The following is an 18,955-nucleotide window of genomic DNA, read 5'->3' on the forward strand; positions in this document are numbered from 1 at the left end:
TGGTAGTCCATCACTCTACCCACTCGGCCATCCTAGTATATTCATTAATGAAATCAAAAACTTAATCTGTTCAAATAGCAGAAATGTCAAAGCAAAAAATGTCCGAGCTAAATTATTCAATGTCAAAACCAAAAAGTGTCCGAGCTAGATTACCTATTCAATATCAAAACCAAAAATCAAATAAAAACTTGGTAATTTCTGTAAAGCCTCTATAAAATCACTAAGCAAGCTTATCCGAAAAACAAGCTTTCTTCGTTTAAGTTTCTTTAACAGTATTTAAACAACTTATTAGAAGTTATTAAACAAGTCCGAGCTTCTATAAGCGATTAAATTCTGAAGCAAGCTCAATACAAGCTGTATACAAAGCAGAACCTGCGAGATCTCAATTTATAGAAGCTGTTGTGCTAGTTGGGAAGTCATAACAAAATTGTTACCAAACTAGAAGCTGGCATGACTAAGCCCAATAAACAAACAATCTTGCCTATGTCAAAAATCAATGCTCTCTTCGTTAACCTCCCTGTGAGCAAAATCAAAGGTCTTGGGCTTTGATGTCTGTGAAAGACTAAAGAAGAATCAAGAATCTTGGAAATTTGTTGAATTTTTCTGAAGTTGAACTTTAAGAGGAAACTCGTCGGAAAAAATAGGTAAGTCATAATTTCTGAGATTCTCTTATAAAAATCCAAAATTCATTCCCTCTATTAGATTATGGTTGCACTTTATGTTCTCGCTTTTACTCGAAAAGCATTGGTTGCTGTAAAAAATTCAAATTTCGGATGGATTTATTCTATTCTGCGACTTTCTTCTTTTCCAATTAAATTAAATATTCGTGGGAGCTCATAGCGAACAGCACCTTGTTTATTCAACCAAGTAAATCACATCGTCCTCTTTCCGGAACAATGTCGTCTAGTGGAAGATTTCTAAAAAATAGGGAAGTTCAAAATATTTTCTGTATCGAAATGAAAAAACCGATCCTGGATTCATCGACGAAAAAATTCTACTAATTATATCACAAAACCTGCACCGACTACATTAAGCAAATTGTTTTATTCCTACTCTTAAAAAAATCTTCATCCACCAATTCATTCATTAATTGTAAAACATTTTATTCCCATCGATTATTTTGTAGAACTGGAAGAAAATCATCAAGAAATTCAAGAAATATCTTCTCAGCTAGAAACTATTCGGAAGCTGTGAGTATACATAAGTTAAAATCAAAAAATTAAAAAAAAAATAAATATAAGATAATCTTAAATTTTTTTTAGAAACCTAAGTTTTATGGAAAAATTTATTAAAGACAAAGCTAAATCGAGGGCCACCCATTCGATGATTGATAATCTTGACATCATTAAAATGCACATTGTCAGTATTTCGGATATGAAGTAATAATTTTAAAATTTGTATTTAAAAATTTAGTCTCTAAACAAATTTATTTTCAGAAAAGAAACTCGAGAATTAGAAATGATTAACAATCATCACTTTAATTGCACTAACAAAACTATTCTAAATGATGCAGAAACAACGTTCTCAGCAACAAATGGAGCTTATTCTTTATGAAAATACAAAAGAAAAACTCAACCGAGCCTACAAGAGACTTGAGAATGTTAAAATGCTTACAAAAACTGTATCCGATGCACTTACGAATGCCGAACTCATATGGATAACTACACAATTGGATTTGGAAAAAAATCGTAACCGATTTAGTAACTCGGATGAATTAAATATGCAATGAAAATGTACAAAAGCTTGTTTGTATGAATATGAAAAGTTTGGAAGGCTTTTGAAATATGCTTTGAATGCATTGATAAATAAGAAACCTTATACGTCTGTTTTAGATTTAATCAATGAACTGTAAGTTTTCAATAATACTCGTATTTTGTATGATAAGCTTTAAAATGATATTTTTAGCAATCGAATTGAGAACATCTTGAAGCCTTATGTGTATGAAAGTCCTGTTAAATTGGCCATGTTCGAACAAATAAACTTACTCAAACCAATTTTCAATGCAAAAATGAATAAGAAACATTTTGAAATTGATTTTCGGCATTTGCGTTCTCAATTCCAGGAGAATATTCATGAAAAAATGGTACATTTTTTAATTTTGTTTAGACCATAAACTTTAAATTAATAATTTGTTTCAGAGCAATGATGCCTTGTTGCACAATGGTCAGTTGCTTTGGATTTGGTTTCTAACTGAACCAAAAAAATTACTAGATGCCGTTGCTGAGGTTCGAAAAGCAGCTTTTAAAGTACCAGTAATGACGGGAGTCAAATCACTTGGGGGTACAAAGAGAAAAGGAGGAGAATCAAGTATACCTTGAAATGTTATTGTAATATTTATTTATTTTTTTTAATAAAAGTTAGTTAATATAATAAATTGGAACTTACAATTTTTAGAATATTTCAATCATTTTTAAAGCATTTAATTAAGGGCTCAAATTTTGTATGACTTTGTTTTAAAAATATGTTTTTGTATTCTAATATTTTTTTGAAATATACAATTTAAAAGATATATAAATAAAATAAAAAATGCATGTTAAAAAAAAATTATATTTAAATCAGGAGCGCCATCGTTATGATTCGCATTTGAGTGCAGATTGAAATTCTCGTTCTAGATCTCTAATTGAAGATTCCACTTCACTTAAACCACGAGCCGATAACTTTCCATCATCTACTTGACTTTTTACATCATCTCGAAGTATCTTCAAATAAAAAAAGTTTATAGTTAAACTTAAAATCATGAAATTATATAGGTATAAATAATTACAAGTTCTAAGTCATTCTTAAGTTTTTTCTTTCCGTCATTGATTTTGTTTATCGTATTTCTAAACTATTCCTCATTGGTTGGTAATCGGCTTCACTTAAAATATCATCAATTTCATATTTATGTGAAATTAATTCCAAGTCCTGATCTTTGATGTGTTCTTCGGCTAATGTCAACTCGATTTCCATTGCCTCTTCATCTAGAATCTCAGAGAATCCATTTGATATAATCGACCAAGCATATTCTTTCGCTGTAACTTGAGTTTTGGAATAGAATTTCACCAACTGAGGATCAAAGTGATTTAGGATATTTTCACACATTCCCAAATAGTTTTGGGGCTCCAATGGATGAAACTCAAACCACAACTGGCATTGATTCGTTAGAATTGTAGCAATAATTTCAAAGCAAACAGTAAGACTGTTGGAGAAAATCTTCACAAATGGAAAGATGAATTCCGGGACAAAGTCACTTATGCCAAAGATCTTCGACCAATGACCAAGACATGAGAAAATTTTTATGAGATAACGCCTGGCTGTTGAATCTTTCAACTTTAGGCTGGCATTTAATGCAACAGCTGTTGAGTGAGTTCCCATTTTGACTATTTCTGAAAATTTTGACTTGTTGCAGGGTACATCGAGGAGAGCAGCCCAAATGAGCAACCGATATTTACTTGGATAGTGTCCGTATTCATTGTCAAAACAATTCACCGACAGAGCTTTTGGTTGGAACACGGCAGTTTGGCGTAGCATTTGAACACAGTTCTGGGCTGATTTAAGACAGTCAATCAATGCGCTAACATTATAAATGTTGCCCTCTCCTGTGTGCCTTATCGTGCTTAGGAACTCTTTATCTTTGGATAGAGCAACCCTAAAACAGTCTGTGGGCTCTATTATCGACATCAATCGTCTGGCAAAAAAGTATGTTGTCATTATTTTTGGGAAAGATCCAGGAGCTGTCTAGTTTGCGGGGCATTTGGCCCTTCTTCCATCCAACACGATTCCATAGGTGATAAATTTGCATCTGAAAAAAAAAAACAAAAAGGAAAAAATTATTTGGGCTGAACGATTTAATTCTAATTTTTAATAACTTTCAAATATTAATGAATTTAAATAAAAACCTTTTTCCATAATGATTCATTGCACATTTTTCTTAGCACAAACATTTTAAAATACATACTTTTTTTCTGAAAACTGAAAGAATTCTTCGTTCTTCCAATACGTCAAAAAGTAGACTTCAAAAAAGACAGATGCTACTGATTTGTACAGCAAACAAAATGTAGATGGCCATAGTTTCTATGCACAAAAATGGTAGTTCAAGCGATCTGCCGGAAGATGTCGCTACGCTAACTGAGTTCTATTTACCGCTTTCTTCCACAGGCGCTAGTAATGATTGAACCACGTTTTCAAAAATTTTGTATGGAAACGAGGAGGAACTGGCAGTCCATATATAATAGGTCAATGGCCTTAAGGCTTGCTGGATATCCAAAATGAGATTCGTAAAAGAATTTTTGACAATTCGAACTTCGTAAAAGATTTTATAAAAGATTTTCTCTTTGATTTTCGTTTCGGTTCGTCGTGAAGACGTTGAGGGCCAGTTGTACAAACGTAGTTCATCCTCGGATCAACGTTTGAACTCGGTACAACTCATTTGCAGTGTTGTACAATCGAGGTTCAGGTCTTAACCCACTGCTGAACCACGATCAGAAGTTACCCCCCGATATTGGTGGGTTAGCAGTAGTTCAGCCATGGATCAGTTGATTTTTAGGGGAAAAAATGTTGCTTTCTCACTTTAATCTGAGTTTTTTGACAGTTCAGCTAAAAGCTGGTGGAAATTAATATGGTTTTCCCAAATGAATGGGGTGTTTTTTTTTTTACTTGTTTTGGATGTGTTTTTATTGCTAAATAATAAATAAAATAATAGGGGTATTCATTTGGTTGTTTTATTTTAAGAAAATGTTACACTTTTGCACATCGAATCGTATGAAGTTACGTATGCTAAATTAATGAAATCATAAAACAACTATTTTATGCTCTTTGTATGCATAAAATAGAGCATAAAGCTCTTCGGATAAACTTGGCGCAGTTCCACTCGTCCAACCTGCTCGACATCTTGATTGCAACTGAACTGAAATTACACTCGTCAGTGTATTTCCTTATGGGACATACGACAAACGTTTACTGAAATTCCAGTAAAATATTGTTGTATGTGTAGCAAAAACAGCACATACGACAATTATTTACCGAACGAAGAAAAACACAGATTTTGTATGAAAAAATTGTAGTATGTGATAATTTTTGTCGTATGTGCACGTTTTCTGTGCACTTACGACAAAAAGCTACTGAAAATGTTTGTAAACCTACACCTACTCATAGCGATTATCTTGGAAACGGATACAGATATCGAAAAACGGATTACACAGAATGAAAGAGAAAAAATCAATTAGCAAAACTGCATTCAAATCTCAAAACCTCAATTTTGCACATACGACAATATTTTATTGAGGCGACGGTTTGTACAATAGATGTAGATGTTTTGGTTAATCTAGTACTATCTTTTACTCATGCTCTTTTCCTGAATAGATACGATTTCTATTGAATTCGTTGAAAGTGTTTTCCATTGAAAATCGTTAGTAAACTAGTAGTACTTTACCACCCCCCAAAGGAACAGGGGTAATTTTTCATTTTTTTTTTTCGGCAGCCCATTCGGATTTTGGGTTTTCGGAATTATGCAATTCAATGTGTACCTACCTTAATATTCTGAATTATATTTCCAGACACATGCAAATGTTCAGTTAAGCTATATGACAAACAAAAACCCGCTGTACAAAATATAGTCAGCTGTCATCTGCCATCTGTCTGTCTTCTAAATTCGCCCCAACTTTTTTTTTCCATTCTTCGACGAAATGAATCTGGTGTTATTTATCTAAATAATTTTATAATCACAATTCTAGTTACTAGTTAATTTGCGAAAATGTTATATCAAAGAGCACTGTGCACCTTAGCTAACACTAAATATACTCTACCAGTTGTAAGTACAAATCAATTTTTGTTTCTATAAAAAATAAAATCATAAACCAAAAAAGTGTCGGTGTGCGTAAATGCGCATTGATTGTGTCAGGGCATATAATAAACTTATATAAACAATTATTGTCCTTTACGGCAAATTTGCTTGCATTTTCAGATTTCACAATTCTCGCAATTGCATTCAAATTCATTGCGCATCAATGCTGGACATCAAGCAAATCAACTTGGATGTAGTCCATTGAAGTCACTTGTCGTTCCTGCTGCTGCCACATATGCCACCGATGTGTACCATGCCAAGGCCAATAATAATGATGTAGGAATCCTCAAGAGGGTCCTCAAGAAAGTCGGATTTGCTCACAACTCAAAATCTGTAAGTAGTCACTTGGGCACAAGTACGATAACTGTAGCGCCGAGATTTGATAAAGGTGTTTTGTAGAGGGGTTCAATACAAGTATTTTTAATTTTAGGAGAGGGGTTCTATACCCAATTTTCTAAAAAAAAAAAACACCCAAAAATAAAATTAAAAAAAAAATTATTAAAAAAAAACAACGGCAACACTTACAGTTCTGAATTATACCTTTTTTAAAAGCCACAATTGTACGCTTCATAGTGGAGTAGCTAAAGCTTTAAAAAATATTAGTTATACCGGCCGAACAGCTCCGATTTTCATGATCTTTTTTTTCAATCATCAGTAATTAAAAATACTTTAACCTCTATAGGTTAAAAATTACCGCTATTGCCGTATTGATATTTTAAATTTAATTGAAGATTTTTCGGAACAAACATTTTTTGTTTTGATGCAGTTTTCTCACAAATTGACTTCAAACACCAAAATAGACCAAAAGAGCCTAATTAACAAAATCAACAAAAACAATTACAGTTGAAACTCGATTATCCGGGATTCGATTAACCGGGACGCTCTATTATCCGTGATGAAAATATTTGAAATTCTTTCTCGACAATAAACAAAATTTATTTATTTAAACTCTATTATCCGTAATAAACTCTACTATCCGTAATATGAGAACAGGAAAGAAGAAAATTTAACTACTAAAAAATATAAAATCAGCACTCAAAAATAAAGAAAATATTTTAAATTTTTTTTGTAGAGAGTCTTATTTTCTTATTTTTTTTTTTTGGAAAAGTAGAATTATTCTGGAACAACATATCAGGCTTTACTGCTAGTTGACCGGATTCACATTAATTCAATCGAAGAAAAGCAACGGGTAAAATCCCCTGTCACACAATAGGTATGTTTTTAATTACCACCGGGCTTAGCTGGACAAAAAAAACGCCTCGGGGCTTAACCAGAAATCTTGGCAGCACTGCTTATTGAATGTTCCGAAATCAGCAGACACAAAGAAAATTTAGAGTTTTCATATTTATCGTTTTCGGGTTTTCTTGTATTTTTCTTGTATGTTTTACAAAGAGATACAAAAATGTATGCTAGCAAAACTAGTTAAATAAATTTTGTCATTTCAAACGTCAGTTTTCCCGTTTGTAAACCAATTCTAAACAATTAATGAAAAAATTATTTTAGTACCACAGATTTAAAACTGTTCAAAAAGTTAACCCAGAATTATAATTGGAGGAAGCAGTCGGAAGCTTATGTCAAATCCTACGTTTTTGTTGTTGTTTTCTTTGAATTTTTGATAAGTTTTCATCCGTCGAGTGCGGTTGGAAGCGCTGTTCCCCTCCGTTGAATCGGACGCTTCAGTAAATTATAGTTCTACCTTTAAGCCCAGGGATATCATGTTTTCTTTTTTTTTTTTAATGCATTTTTTAATAAAAACTTAAAAACATATAAATTTTTTCTTGAAAAAAAAATTCTATTATCCGGGATTTTCCATAATGGGCTCGGTCCCGACCATCCCGGTTAATCAAGTTTCAACTGTATTTGACCACAACGGCAACACCTACAATATTTAAACATACATTTTTAAAAAGCTAGGAACTTATTACTATTTGTAAAATTAATTTAATTGAATGCAGCGTTTTTGAAAACTTAGTCCTCAAACTCAGAATTTAAAAAAAAAAATTTATTGAACAAAAGCTGTCGTTTTTAAAATGTTTTCGTATAAAATATGCATTTGTTTTTAAATTTTTTTTTTCCATATTAATTTTTATATGAATCCATAAAAGGAAGTATCAATATTATGTATTATAGTTTATGAAAAAAATTAAAAAATATTTCATTTTCGAAGAACTTTGTTTAATACAGTTTTAACTCGATTATGCGGGATTCGATTATCCGGGACGCTCTATTATCCGTGATGAAAATATGTAGAAGTTTTTGAAATAAAAAACTTTAACTTATTTTCTTTTTTTTCAAAGTTCTTAATTGTTAAAGATTAAATAACGACAGCTTGAAGGTCTTATTTCTCAAAGTCTTAGAGAAAATCAATTATTTCGATACAAAAATTCAGTTTTTATCAAAAAATCCAATGAAATTGAAGTAATTTTTAATTTTTGTTTTTAAATACATAGTAATATCTATCGCCAAAAATTTTTTAAAATAAATTCATATTTTATTACGAAAAAGTTTGAAAAAAAGTAATTTTATTTTTAATAACATTTTTTTCAAAATCTGAGTTTGAGAACCGTTTTTTTTTTAACTCTTCATTAAATTTAGTTGGATTTAAGTTTCTGGCTTTTGAAATATATGTTTTTAAATATTGCAGGTGTTGCCGTTGTGTTGAATTTTTTGTTTTGTGTTTGAAATCATATATTTTTTTCCCTTAAATTACCTAGAGAATCTTTTGGTATGATTTTATTCAGAAATTTAAGGTTTGTAAAAAAAAAAAAAAAACAATACGACAACATCGGCAATTTTTAACCTAAATAGGTTAAAGTATTTTTAATTTACAACGTTTAAAAAAATGATCATCAAAATCAGAGCTGTTCGGCCGGGTTTCCTAATATTTTGCTTTAGTTACTCCACTTCTATTGTAATTTTTAAATCAAGTTATTTAAATCACTAGTTTTTTAAATAATCGATCTCAAAATTAAAATTAGGGAAAACAAAATCTAAAAAAACACATTTAATACCATTTTTGTCATGACCGTTAATTTTAATTCAAAATTTACTAATACAAAAAACTGCCTCCATTGATTTTCTATCAAACACTGAAAACCATATGTTTTTATGGCTTCTAGTTTTGAGCAAATTGAAAAACTACTTTTTTTAACAAATTTCACCAACAAAAAAGATCCTCGATATTTAATACATAGAGTTAGTTGTCAGCTTTGTGATCCGCTTAGGGTATTTAAAATGGCCAGACATGCGCCAATGTACACAGTTTTTTAACTAAAAAGTACCTTGCCTAGCCCGTTTCGCGGGTTCTCAGCATCCCCTGTAGTGACCGTAAAATGTTTTTTTTTTTAAGACGCTTAAGGCTCTCAACTAACTCTATGTAATAACTTATAAATATAGAAGACCTTTTTGGTTTATGGTACTGCTAATAACAAAGTTATCAAAACAGCAAATAAAGATAAAAATCTGATAAAAAAGTAGTTTTTTATTTTTCAATTTTCTCAAAAACTAGAAGGGATAGAAACAGATAGTTTGTAGTGTTTGATAGGAAATCAATTGAGGCAGTTTTCTATAGTAGTAAATTTTAATTTTGAGATCGATAAAAAACTATTGATTTAAATCAAGTTAGATTTAAATAGTGCAATAAAGCGTACAATTGTGGTTTTTGCAAAAGGTATCATTCATAACTGTAAGTGTTGCCGTTGTTTTTTAATAGTTTTTTTTTTGTTTTATGTTGGTTTTTAGAAAATTCCTCCTTCCGCCTAAACGCGGGGAGATAGACCCCCCCTCCTATAGTAAAAAATACTTGTATTGAACCCCTCTACAAAATATCGTCATCAAATCTCGGCGCCACATCGAACACTCCCCAACACTTGGAATTCAATGTAAAAGTGGGTGACTTATTATTTGAACACTAGCGCCTTCGAGTTTGTAGTCGCATTTTGTACGAAAGTGTTGCTGACAAAATCAATTATCTGAACTTCTTCGAGTACTTTAACCTACCGAACACTTTCAACTCCTGGTTCTTGGTCACAGAGCTGCATGTGTGGATGATATTAGTCCGTGCAATGGCTGAGGGCTCAGAAGCTGGAGAAGATGGTCGGTTTCTGAGGAATTCAATCGTCGAAGCAATGTGGAGTGATGTCAACACCAGAGCAAAGAAGCTTGGGGTAGGTTTTGTTGCATTTAAATATTCTGCCCAGATTTTGAATTTTTTCATTTTTATTAAGGCTCAAAATCCATCTCGAACTAGAGCACAAATCGAAACAATGTCCGAACAATTTCAAGCCGCCTTAATTGGCTACGATGAGGGCATCATGTGTGATGATCGTGTCCTGGCCGGAGCCATTTGGAGGCGATTCTTCGAAATGAAATGTGATGATTTTTGCAAATTAGAGGCATTAGTCATTTATGTGAGACAGCAAATTCATATGTTGGATCATTTATCGAGGGAAGAGTTTTTAGTTAAACCGAAAATTCCTTGGTTGGATTTGGAGAAGGATACTTTGAAGAAGAAACCAACTTAATTGCATGTCAGTTGGTGGATTAAATGAGGAAGAAAGAGAGAGATGAGAAGAGATGTTTTTTGTTTTTAAGATCACTTATCATTAAATTTGTTGAAAATGTTAAAAAGCTTCTTCTAAGGTGCAATCTTGATTGGAAGTTGAAAGTAGTAAAAAGTATAAACGAAAATGTTTTTCGAAGACAAGATGATTATAATTTTATTTTTATTTCATTATTATCTTGATGGATAATCTTATTAAAACTTAGTAGGGGGCAATTTTGATAAAATTTTTCCCCTACGAATGTTCTAATCATATGAATTTAATTAAAGTTCAAAATACCATGGAAATAAATTCCAAAGGATTAATCGCACAATAAATTCCGGAGATTTGTTTGTTCGAAAGAATTTTTTCTCCGGAATGAGAAAATTACAAACCGGGATATTCAAAGTAAATTTTAATTCTCGACAAAAGTTGCGGAAACTACAATGGAAAAATTTTCTGCAACATCACTTTTGTTTAAAAAAAAAAAAAAAAAAAACAGCAAACGAAGCGGGACGGGCTTCGCAGTTGAAGTTGGGTTACGTTGGTACAAATCATGACCAGGGCGACAACTAAAACAGAGGTAGAAACAAACAAACCAAATAGGCGAAACAATAGCACCCGAAATACGTGCCCAAATTAATAATTTATCGAGACTGGTGACTAATAGTCGAGTTGCTGTTTCGATACCCTTTTTCGACCACGAAAAAAATGTGAAATGGATGAATCTTATGGAGATTCAAACAATGGGTAAACGTGGTAAATGTGTCAAATTTACCATGTTTACCAAGATTTGACAGCGTTGCATGAATACCCCTAATGTTTGTTAGTTTTGTAATTTTCTACTTTTTGCAAAAAGTGGCCATATCGTTGTCATACCTAAAGACCCTAGTAGCTAGTACGCAGATCACCTAAATTAGCAGACTTTTATTTTCTCCATTTTTTTTTCCGTGAGATTAATATTGACAGAGATAAGAAGAGTCTCTGTATAACTCGGCTTAAAGTCTTGAATAAATTTTAAGCTCAGCTAAATTTTGGAGAGAATTTGTATAGAAAATAAAGCATACTAGGATTTATGTTTGAAAATGTTCACTTTTTTACTTTTCAATTTTTTATAGATGCCAATGTAGTGAAGGCAAAGCATCGGATCGTAACTTTTCTACGATTGGAGACTTTGCAAAATGGATACGATGATAGAGGCATAGTTGACTTTCAAACTGATATAATTAAATCCTATTACCTACATACTTCTGAAGCAAGTCGTGAAGTGAATTCTTTTACTTTTTTGGTCACCCGTAAACGTTCCAGTGAACCTGTAGTGAAAAAAATTGGAGAGCTTTGCTTCACGACGTGAATAGTTCACATTCAAAATGTGCGGAAACTCTTTCACTCGAGTTTCTACTCCCCCTATATATTTTTTCGAACAACAATTGATTTAAAAGGCTGTGTTCCTTTGGGCTCAGCAAAGTACTTTTAGTACTTCTGAATCCATTCAAAGACATTTTTTCTATTGAAGAAATAGAGTTGAACACAACCAGAAGTACTTAGCAGTAGATACATAAACCCAAAGAAACACAGCTAAAATTGTAAACAAAAACAAAATTGTATAAATTCACTTCACGACTTGCTTCACAAGTATGTACTAAGCTTAAGAGTAAAATATATCTATTATTCCTTGCCTTTGGCCTGGTTAAGCAAATTAATCAAGTATCTGTTTGCAAAAGTTTAGCCGTTCAGATGTTGGAGAATAATTTGGATCGCTTGGAGTTAATCACATATTACATATATTTAATACGTGGTTCAGCAACTTTTAGAACTTATTAGAAGTTGTTAAAAAAAATCGAACTTCTATAAGCAATTAAATTATGAAGTAAGCTGTATACGGGGACCCTATTTTGTAAAACGATCATCGTTAAAACTACTTCGTTTTCGTTGAAATGCGACTACGTATTAAGATAATCGTTTTACTTCAACGATACTCGTTAATCTTTGAGCCTTGGTGCCGGGCTACACGGTGATTTTTCAATCGCCTAACCAGTCAGGTTGTAGGCAAGAGGAATGAGGATTTTCCTCTTTTTGACGTTTGTTCCTAGAAAATGTGAATCGGAACGTGATTGGGCACAACACTGTGTAGCCAGGCATTTGTAGGCAGCTGATGCGAAACGAAAAATTTTCACGTCTCCAAAGCCGACAACGAAAATGCTAACGAAAAAATATCATCGAGTATTCTGTCAAAGTCAAAATAAAAAATTTCAAAATTAATTTAAAATCAAACAGAAAATAATTTTTAAAGCAAGAAATAAATGAATTAAAAATGAGAAAACCGTCAACACTGCTCTTGGAGTCAAGAAAGGACAGTAAAAAGTAAGTGACAAATGAGCGAAAACTCTCCAATTTTTCGCTAGAGCTGCATATTGAAGAACGAAAAGCAAAACGAAATTTTTCGTTATCGAAATTTTGTATGGAAAATTTCGTTTCACTTCAGCTGCGTAGTGCGTACTAGGGCTTTAGTGCCTGTCTACACAGTGATTTTTCAATCGATTGAAAAATCACGTGCGATGGCTACACACTGTTGTGCCCAATCACGTTCCACTTTTACATTTTCTAGGAACAAACGTCAAAAAGAGGAAAAATTTAGCAATGGAATTGTACTGCCCTAAGAAAATTCACATACCTTCGTGAGCATCTTCCCCCTTCACTCCTTATCCCTCTTGCCTACAAACTCACTGCTTAGTCGATTGAAAAATCACCGTGTAGCCAGGCACCATAAACAAAAAATACCAAGACTGGAAACTCGGCGGTCAACTGACGTTTGCCTCCGAGCTGCGAGGTGTGGTAAATGTCGTGAACCTATCGTTGTGTTCGTGTCCGATGTGTGGTGAATGTCGTGAATCTATAAATGCGTGCGTGTTAACGGCTTTCACATATATTCACAGACAGCACTGTACACAAAAGGGTTTTGGGGGGAAAGACGTACGAAAGTTTCCAGTCTTGGTATTTTTTGTTTATGCCAGGCACTTATACATAAAAAAATTGTTTCAAAAAGTAACTAAACGTACCTATCTAATGCCGAAAAAAAAAGAATTCAAATGAAACAGATCTTTTTTCCAGTTCGCCGCACCGAATGTCATACAAAAAAGCAAACGTCAAAAAAATCTTCGTTCATTATAAAAACAAAACAAAAAATTTAATCCAAAATAAAATTTTGATTTCTCTCAAAATCAATTTAGTTCCTATTTTTTCGAACAGAAAACAAAATCAAAATTCTTATTATTTTATTTACAAATAAACAAAATCCAATTTTAAATGAAAAAAGAAATGTCCACAAAAGATGGCGATCCAGCGTCAGCAGCGGACAAAATCAACGGCAGCACCTATCTGAAACTCCAACAATCTCAAATGATTCGTTCCAATATTCAAGGAATCTCACAACTTCTCAATACGGGACTCAATCATGAAGGTCTTGATATTTGTATCAAATTGATTGAAGCTGGAGTGCATCCTCAAGCTTTGGCTGAGGTTATCAATCAGATTCGTAGAGAAATGGCATCACTTCAAGATGAACATTGATTCGATTGGTGTCGGCAATTCTGAAAGTTTTTTTTTTTTTTTATCTTTTTACTAAGTTATTCACATTTTACTAAGTTATTCACATTTTACTAAAATTAATTTATTGGTTCATCAAAAAATTGTTGCAAATAAATTTTAACAAAAAAATAAAACTTAAAAACTGAGTTTTTTTTACTTTGGCAATGTTGGAGACTAATAAGATTCAAGAGAGTCTTTCTTAATTTAGGTGATATGTTCCGCTCAATAGGAGAACCAGGAATATAAAATGTCTAAAGGAGATGTCAAGTATCGTTGAGCCACTGCCACGTCCAATGTTGCAAAGGGCTCTTTCACAGCAGGAAGTACAGGCGTAAAGCTTCGTCCTTTCCCCAATGATTATACAGCCTGCTTCGCAATTGACCGAACAGCGACGGTCTAGTGACCACATTTTGGGGTTACTGGTCATATTTTCTGTGCTGGTTGTATAGGAAAAGCGTTTTACCTGAAAAAATCCCTTGAATTTAAACCCTCTATGAATAAATGACAAACTTCCATTCTTACCATGCAAACAAATTCATCAGCTTTGCATTTCTTAATCAACGATGTTGATGTATTCTTGGCTAATAAATCAGAGCAAGCTTCTCCATCGTCCATTGTATCACATTGATAACACCATAAATCATTTACTCGCTCTGTAGCAGCTTGAGTACGATGAATACCGCTCGTCAAGGATTGAGCATTACCTATTTTAGAGAAGGTATATTTAAAAATTTACTATTATTGATTTTTCCTCAAAATGGACCAGTTTTGTAGACAACCACCTAAATGGAGAATTGCTAATAGGGCACACGTAGAAAATAACAACATTTCTATTTAACATTAACTTGAACTACTTGCAAGGGTTAACTTTTATTATCAGAACTGAACACAATTATTAGCTATGGGAATCTAAAGATATGATAACTAAATGTCTAAATAACACGGATACTGAATTCTACCTCTCTATGTAGAGATGTATACAATTTTGGTTGCCTTGCCGGAGATGAAATGCAGAAGACAGATGATAGTATTTTTTTTTTTTAGATTTTTTTTTTTTGTTGATGAAGGTTACACAAAATTTTATTGCAGTATTTTTGCTGATGAATGTTTAGGTGGAGCACTTGAAGATGGCGCTCGAAGAGCTTTAAAGAGCTTTTATCGACTTAGTAAATGTTAGTTTTTTTATTTGAACACATATTTAAAAATTGGGTAAAGTAGGGAGCGAATAAAAGAGTCGCTAATAGATAACGAAAAAGTAGCTAACATACGACTCGAACTTAATTAAAAGAAGTAACAAAGTCTAACATTGTCACGTCACAATCTTCAATCTTAACCCTTTGTTGAACAAGCTATGAAACAACTTTAAAAAAAGTTTTTATTTTTGAGAATATTTGATTTTAGGGAATTTTAAGAAGGATAACTTATTTTTGAACTTTTTAAGGACTTCTAAGGACTCAAGGTGACCTTGATACTCAAAAAAACCGTTTGGCTGTTTTATACACAGAAATTATAAGAAAATTAATATTTTTTTATATTTTTACTATACCAACTTACAATATGAATTTGATTATAACACAAAGTCTTTTAACGCTTATTTTTCAATCGTCAGTTAGACTTTTAGAAGAATAAATGTCAATATAAAAAAAAACTTTTATTCCTAGGAATAAACTGTATCTGTGGTTTATCTGACTATTGAAAAATTGGCCCTTAATCAAACAAAATAATAAAAGTTATTGAACATGTATTCCATATGGAACAAAGAAAAGTAGTTTTTTATCATTGCAGCAAAGGTATATTATATACATACAATGCAATGGCTGCATTTGAAAAATGGCTTTGACTGTATTTTTGTTGATACCTCATGTTATACATTATTAATTATTAGTCTTTTACGAATTTGGAAAGTTAATTTCGTGTTCTACTTCTACTTTTCTGGAGGTTTTTGGGTTGTTGAACTCGAATCCACAGTCAGAAAAATTCTATTAGCCTTCGTCCTTGAAATATTACCGTTATAAATTGCAAAAAAGGTTTTTTTTTACAACGGCTATATTTTAAGACCGGAGGCTAATAGAATTTTTCCGATTGCGGATTTGAGTTCAGCAACTCGAAAGCCTTCAGAAAAGTATATTTTGGTTCTTGTGGCAAAAATTCTGTGACCAGTGACTTAACCTTTAGATTAAGTTTAGTTTCCCTTTGGCTTATTAAATGAACGTTAAGATATCTCGAGCAATAAAAGAGATATCGGAAAAATTTAAACAGTTTTTGAAAGAAGAATATTTGTTCTTATAATAACCGTTACAAATTTGTTTATAATGAATTACCCCACATAAGAACAGAACCTCGAAAACAGCCAAAATGACGTTTTTTGACATTTTCTAACGGTAATATTTCAAAAACGGAGGCCAATCAAATTTTTTTGACTTCAGATTCGGATTCAGCACCCCTACAACTACTACTACTACTACTAGAAAAGTATATTTTGGTTCTTGTGGCAAAAAAAAAATTAAATTTTGTTGACCAGTGTAATTATTGGAAACGCTGAAATATCTTCTTTTAACCAGAAAAATATTTTCAAATTTCTATTTTTTTTTTCATTAAATAGTGGAGTAACTAAAGCTCAAAAATTGGCAATATTAGGGAACCCGGCCGAACAGCTTAGATTTTGATGATCTTTTTTTCCAAACGTCGGTTATTAAAAATACTCTAAGGTCTATAGATTAAAAATTGCCGGTGTTGCCGTTTTGATTTTTTTAAATTTAATTGGTGTTGCCGTTTTGATTTTTTTAAATTTAATTGAAGATTTTGTGAATACAATGCAGTATTAGTATCGTTAATGCATTATTCAATGTATGAACGACAAATTGGTTTATATTTTTATTTGGAACATAAAATATGATGCTCTGTCATTTTCTCTGAGTTTGAAGTCATTACTCTTGAAAATCCGACCAATAGAACTCATAATATAAGATTTTTAAGACAACCACTTCAAGATTTTGTTCGAAAGTTTTCAAACAATTCAAACTAACAAAAAATTGAATAACGAAACTCTCAAAATAGTCTAGAAACTGTTGTTTTAAAATGCTTATAGTTTGGGTTCTAGTGGTTGGATATTCAAGATAAAGGTCTTCAGATTTAGGGAAAATGAGAGAGTATCTTTGTATATAAATTGGAATTGATATACAAAGAGAGTATCGTATTTTGCACTTAAAATACACACATAAGATACAACTTTGAGACAATCTGCATAAAGTGTTATATGCAAAAATGCATTTTATCCGTTTTTGGAGTACGTCACAAGGATAAAACTTCTCCACAATATATGTAAACCTTAATTACATCAAAAAATAACAAATTCATTCCATACAAACTTGCCCAATTCTCCTTTCATAAATTAATTGATGCCAAAAAATTGATGAACAAAAAATCAGAGCTGTTCGGCCGGGTTCCCTAATAATTTGCTTTAGTTACTCTACTAAAACAGTGTATTGAAATGTAAAAATCTGTAATTCTTCTAAAATACACTGGAGCCAAAAAAATAGTTTTCTAAATTCACCTACTAAAATGTCAAATTTTAAAAAAATCCTGAATATTCAAATTTTTTAATTTAATTTTCTCTGATATAATATTTTTGTTAAAACCTCTAAGACTTACGCAGGGTGGCGTTGTCGAAAAAAAAACTCAAAAAGCGTGGCAACGCTATGTTAAGTTAAGTGGTTTAAGTCAGACACTCTTAATTTATATGTAATTTATTTTTTAATTTTTTGTTTATCGAATTGATTCATGCGTTAAAATTATGCCATCCTAATGTATGAAAATTTATAAAAAAAAAAAAAATCAGATTGATTTTTTTTTTAATTATAAGGTCACTGTGGCGTATGAGGAATCTTTTTTTTTTAAATTGAAAAAAAAAAAATTTTCTTTGAAAGATGAGATGAGATCACTGTTTTTTAATTTGAATACGTTATATAATTTAGTAAGTACCTCGTACAGTAATTAAAAAAACACACCATAACGTTTCAAATAACTACTGTTTCAAAATATTAATTTAATCAATAAGACTGTTAATTCAATTTTAAAGTTCAAGTGACCTCAACTCCAAATTTATAAAGCGTTTCGCCCAGGTACGACAGTGGGCTCATCAGTTAGATCTGTCGTACCCTTACTAAGACGCCTTATTTTGGTCGATGTTTACTGACCACGGGCATACATTTTTCTAAGGTCTGAATTTAAACAAATTCCCTTTGAATATTAGAATTCACAGTATATTCATGCTGTGAGTTTTATATAGAGTCGGTAAACATCGACCAAAATAAGGCGTCTTAGTAAGGGTACGACAGATCTAACTGATGAGCCCACTGTCGTACCTGGGCGAAACGCTTTATAAATTTGGAGTTGAGGTCACTTGAACTTTAAAATTGAATTATATTCAATCGCTCCACTTAAAATAGAAATAATTTAAATAATTTTTATTATTTTTGTTATTTTTTTCTTCGTTATAATAAGACTGTTCTTAAAGGGGTTGCCAATCTATAAATTTATTTTTTGAATATAGGATCCCTTTATTAAATTTCATTCCCAAAGGATAATTCTAAAATCTGCTTCACAGTCTATGACAAAAACAAAATCATATCTAATTTCTGACCCTAAATATTTGCCTGAATATATACAAAAACACAGTCTTCTTTGGTGTTCTCGAATTGAATTGGAGGAGAGCAATACAAAAAGAACGAATAAAATAAAAAAAAAATATTTTGGGTTCGTAAAGTTATCCTGATAGGAATGAGAATCTGGATATATCGGGTAATCTCCAGGATAAAAGTCATTGATTAAACATCATGTAATGTGATGTGACGCCTGTTTGTCGGGCCGACAACGATGAAGCTACACAATGTTGATGTTGAGTTTATTCAACCTAACATCCGATGGCGATGAGACATATAAAACACATTTTTTTTTCTGTTATGACTCAGCAATGGATACAAAGGACTAGGAAATTATTTTGAAC

The 18,955-nt window shown here is 32.0% G+C and overlaps 3 protein-coding genes and 1 long non-coding RNA gene across 6 annotated transcripts; 2 read left to right on the plus strand and 2 right to left on the minus strand.

Annotated features, from left to right (window-relative positions):
- Positions 1-419: 419 nt before the first annotated feature.
- Positions 420-2,260, plus strand: LOC129906285 (uncharacterized). The gene is made up of 6 exons (XR_008770764.1): positions 420-644; positions 703-1,190; positions 1,263-1,379; positions 1,437-1,848; positions 1,906-2,083; positions 2,139-2,260. It is a non-coding gene; the product is annotated as an uncharacterized LOC129906285 (long non-coding RNA).
- A 313-nt stretch (positions 2,261-2,573) lies between these two features.
- Positions 2,574-4,183, minus strand: LOC129906283 (TBC1 domain family member 31-like). 2 transcript variants are annotated; one of them, XM_055981972.1, is made up of 3 exons: positions 3,938-4,183; positions 2,765-3,781; positions 2,574-2,699 (listed from the first exon to the last, which is right to left on the minus strand). In XM_055981972.1, the coding sequence occupies exon 2, from the start codon at positions 3,688-3,690 to the stop codon at positions 2,812-2,814; it is 879 nt and encodes a 292-aa protein (XP_055837947.1). In that variant the 5' UTR covers positions 3,691-3,781; positions 3,938-4,183; the 3' UTR covers positions 2,574-2,699; positions 2,765-2,811. The 2 variants fall into 2 exon arrangements, with proteins under 2 accessions (XP_055837947.1, XP_055837946.1); XM_055981971.1 differs by having other exon boundaries at positions 3,879-4,182.
- A 1,426-nt stretch (positions 4,184-5,609) lies between these two features.
- On the plus strand, positions 5,610-10,526 carry LOC129906449 (ubiquinol-cytochrome-c reductase complex assembly factor 1). Its single transcript, XM_055982232.1, has 4 exons — positions 5,610-5,788; positions 5,942-6,154; positions 9,736-9,987; positions 10,048-10,526. The coding sequence occupies exons 1-4, from the start codon at positions 5,732-5,734 to the stop codon at positions 10,342-10,344; spliced, it is 819 nt and encodes a 272-aa protein (XP_055838207.1). The 5' UTR covers positions 5,610-5,731; the 3' UTR covers positions 10,345-10,526.
- Positions 10,527-13,937: 3,411 nt separating this feature from the next.
- On the minus strand, positions 13,938-15,018 carry LOC129921534 (uncharacterized). 2 transcript variants are annotated; one of them, XM_056003410.1, is made up of 3 exons: positions 14,910-15,018; positions 14,473-14,654; positions 13,938-14,413 (listed from the first exon to the last, which is right to left on the minus strand). In XM_056003410.1, the coding sequence occupies exons 2-3, from the start codon at positions 14,563-14,565 to the stop codon at positions 14,150-14,152; spliced, it is 357 nt and encodes a 118-aa protein (XP_055859385.1). In that variant the 5' UTR covers positions 14,566-14,654; positions 14,910-15,018; the 3' UTR covers positions 13,938-14,149. The 2 variants fall into 2 exon arrangements, with proteins under 2 accessions (XP_055859385.1, XP_055859384.1); XM_056003409.1 differs by having other exon boundaries at positions 14,733-14,975.
- Positions 15,019-18,955: the final 3,937 nt, after the last annotated feature.

The sequence above is a fragment of the Episyrphus balteatus genome, chromosome 1 (assembly GCF_945859705.1).
Source record: "Episyrphus balteatus chromosome 1, idEpiBalt1.1, whole genome shotgun sequence".
Taxonomy (NCBI): domain Eukaryota; kingdom Metazoa; phylum Arthropoda; class Insecta; order Diptera; family Syrphidae; genus Episyrphus; species Episyrphus balteatus.

Bases quoted from the DNA above. Each gene is read 5' to 3' on its own strand.
- LOC129921534 (XM_056003409.1), bottom strand. From the start codon at position 14,778: ATGTTGTTATTTTCTACGTGTGCCCTATTAGCAATTCTCCATTTAG. The intron at 14,655-14,732 runs GTGGTTGTCTAC...TCTCTAAAATAG, and splicing joins ATTAGCAATTCTCCATTTAG to GTAATGCTCAATCCTTGACG. The intron at 14,414-14,472 runs GTAAGAATGGAA...GGATTTTTTCAG, and splicing joins CTGATGAATTTGTTTGCATG to GTAAAACGCTTTTCCTATAC.
- LOC129906449 (XM_055982232.1), top strand. From the start codon at position 5,732: ATGTTATATCAAAGAGCACTGTGCACCTTAGCTAACACTAAATATACT. The intron at 6,155-9,735 runs GTAAGTAGTCAC...TTTGAACACTAG, and splicing joins TTGCTCACAACTCAAAATCT to CGCCTTCGAGTTTGTAGTCG. The intron at 9,988-10,047 runs GTAGGTTTTGTT...ATTTTTATTAAG, and splicing joins CCAGAGCAAAGAAGCTTGGG to GCTCAAAATCCATCTCGAAC.
- LOC129906283 (XM_055981972.1), bottom strand. From the start codon at position 3,690: ATGACAACATACTTTTTTGCCAGACGATTGATGTCGATAATAGAGCCC.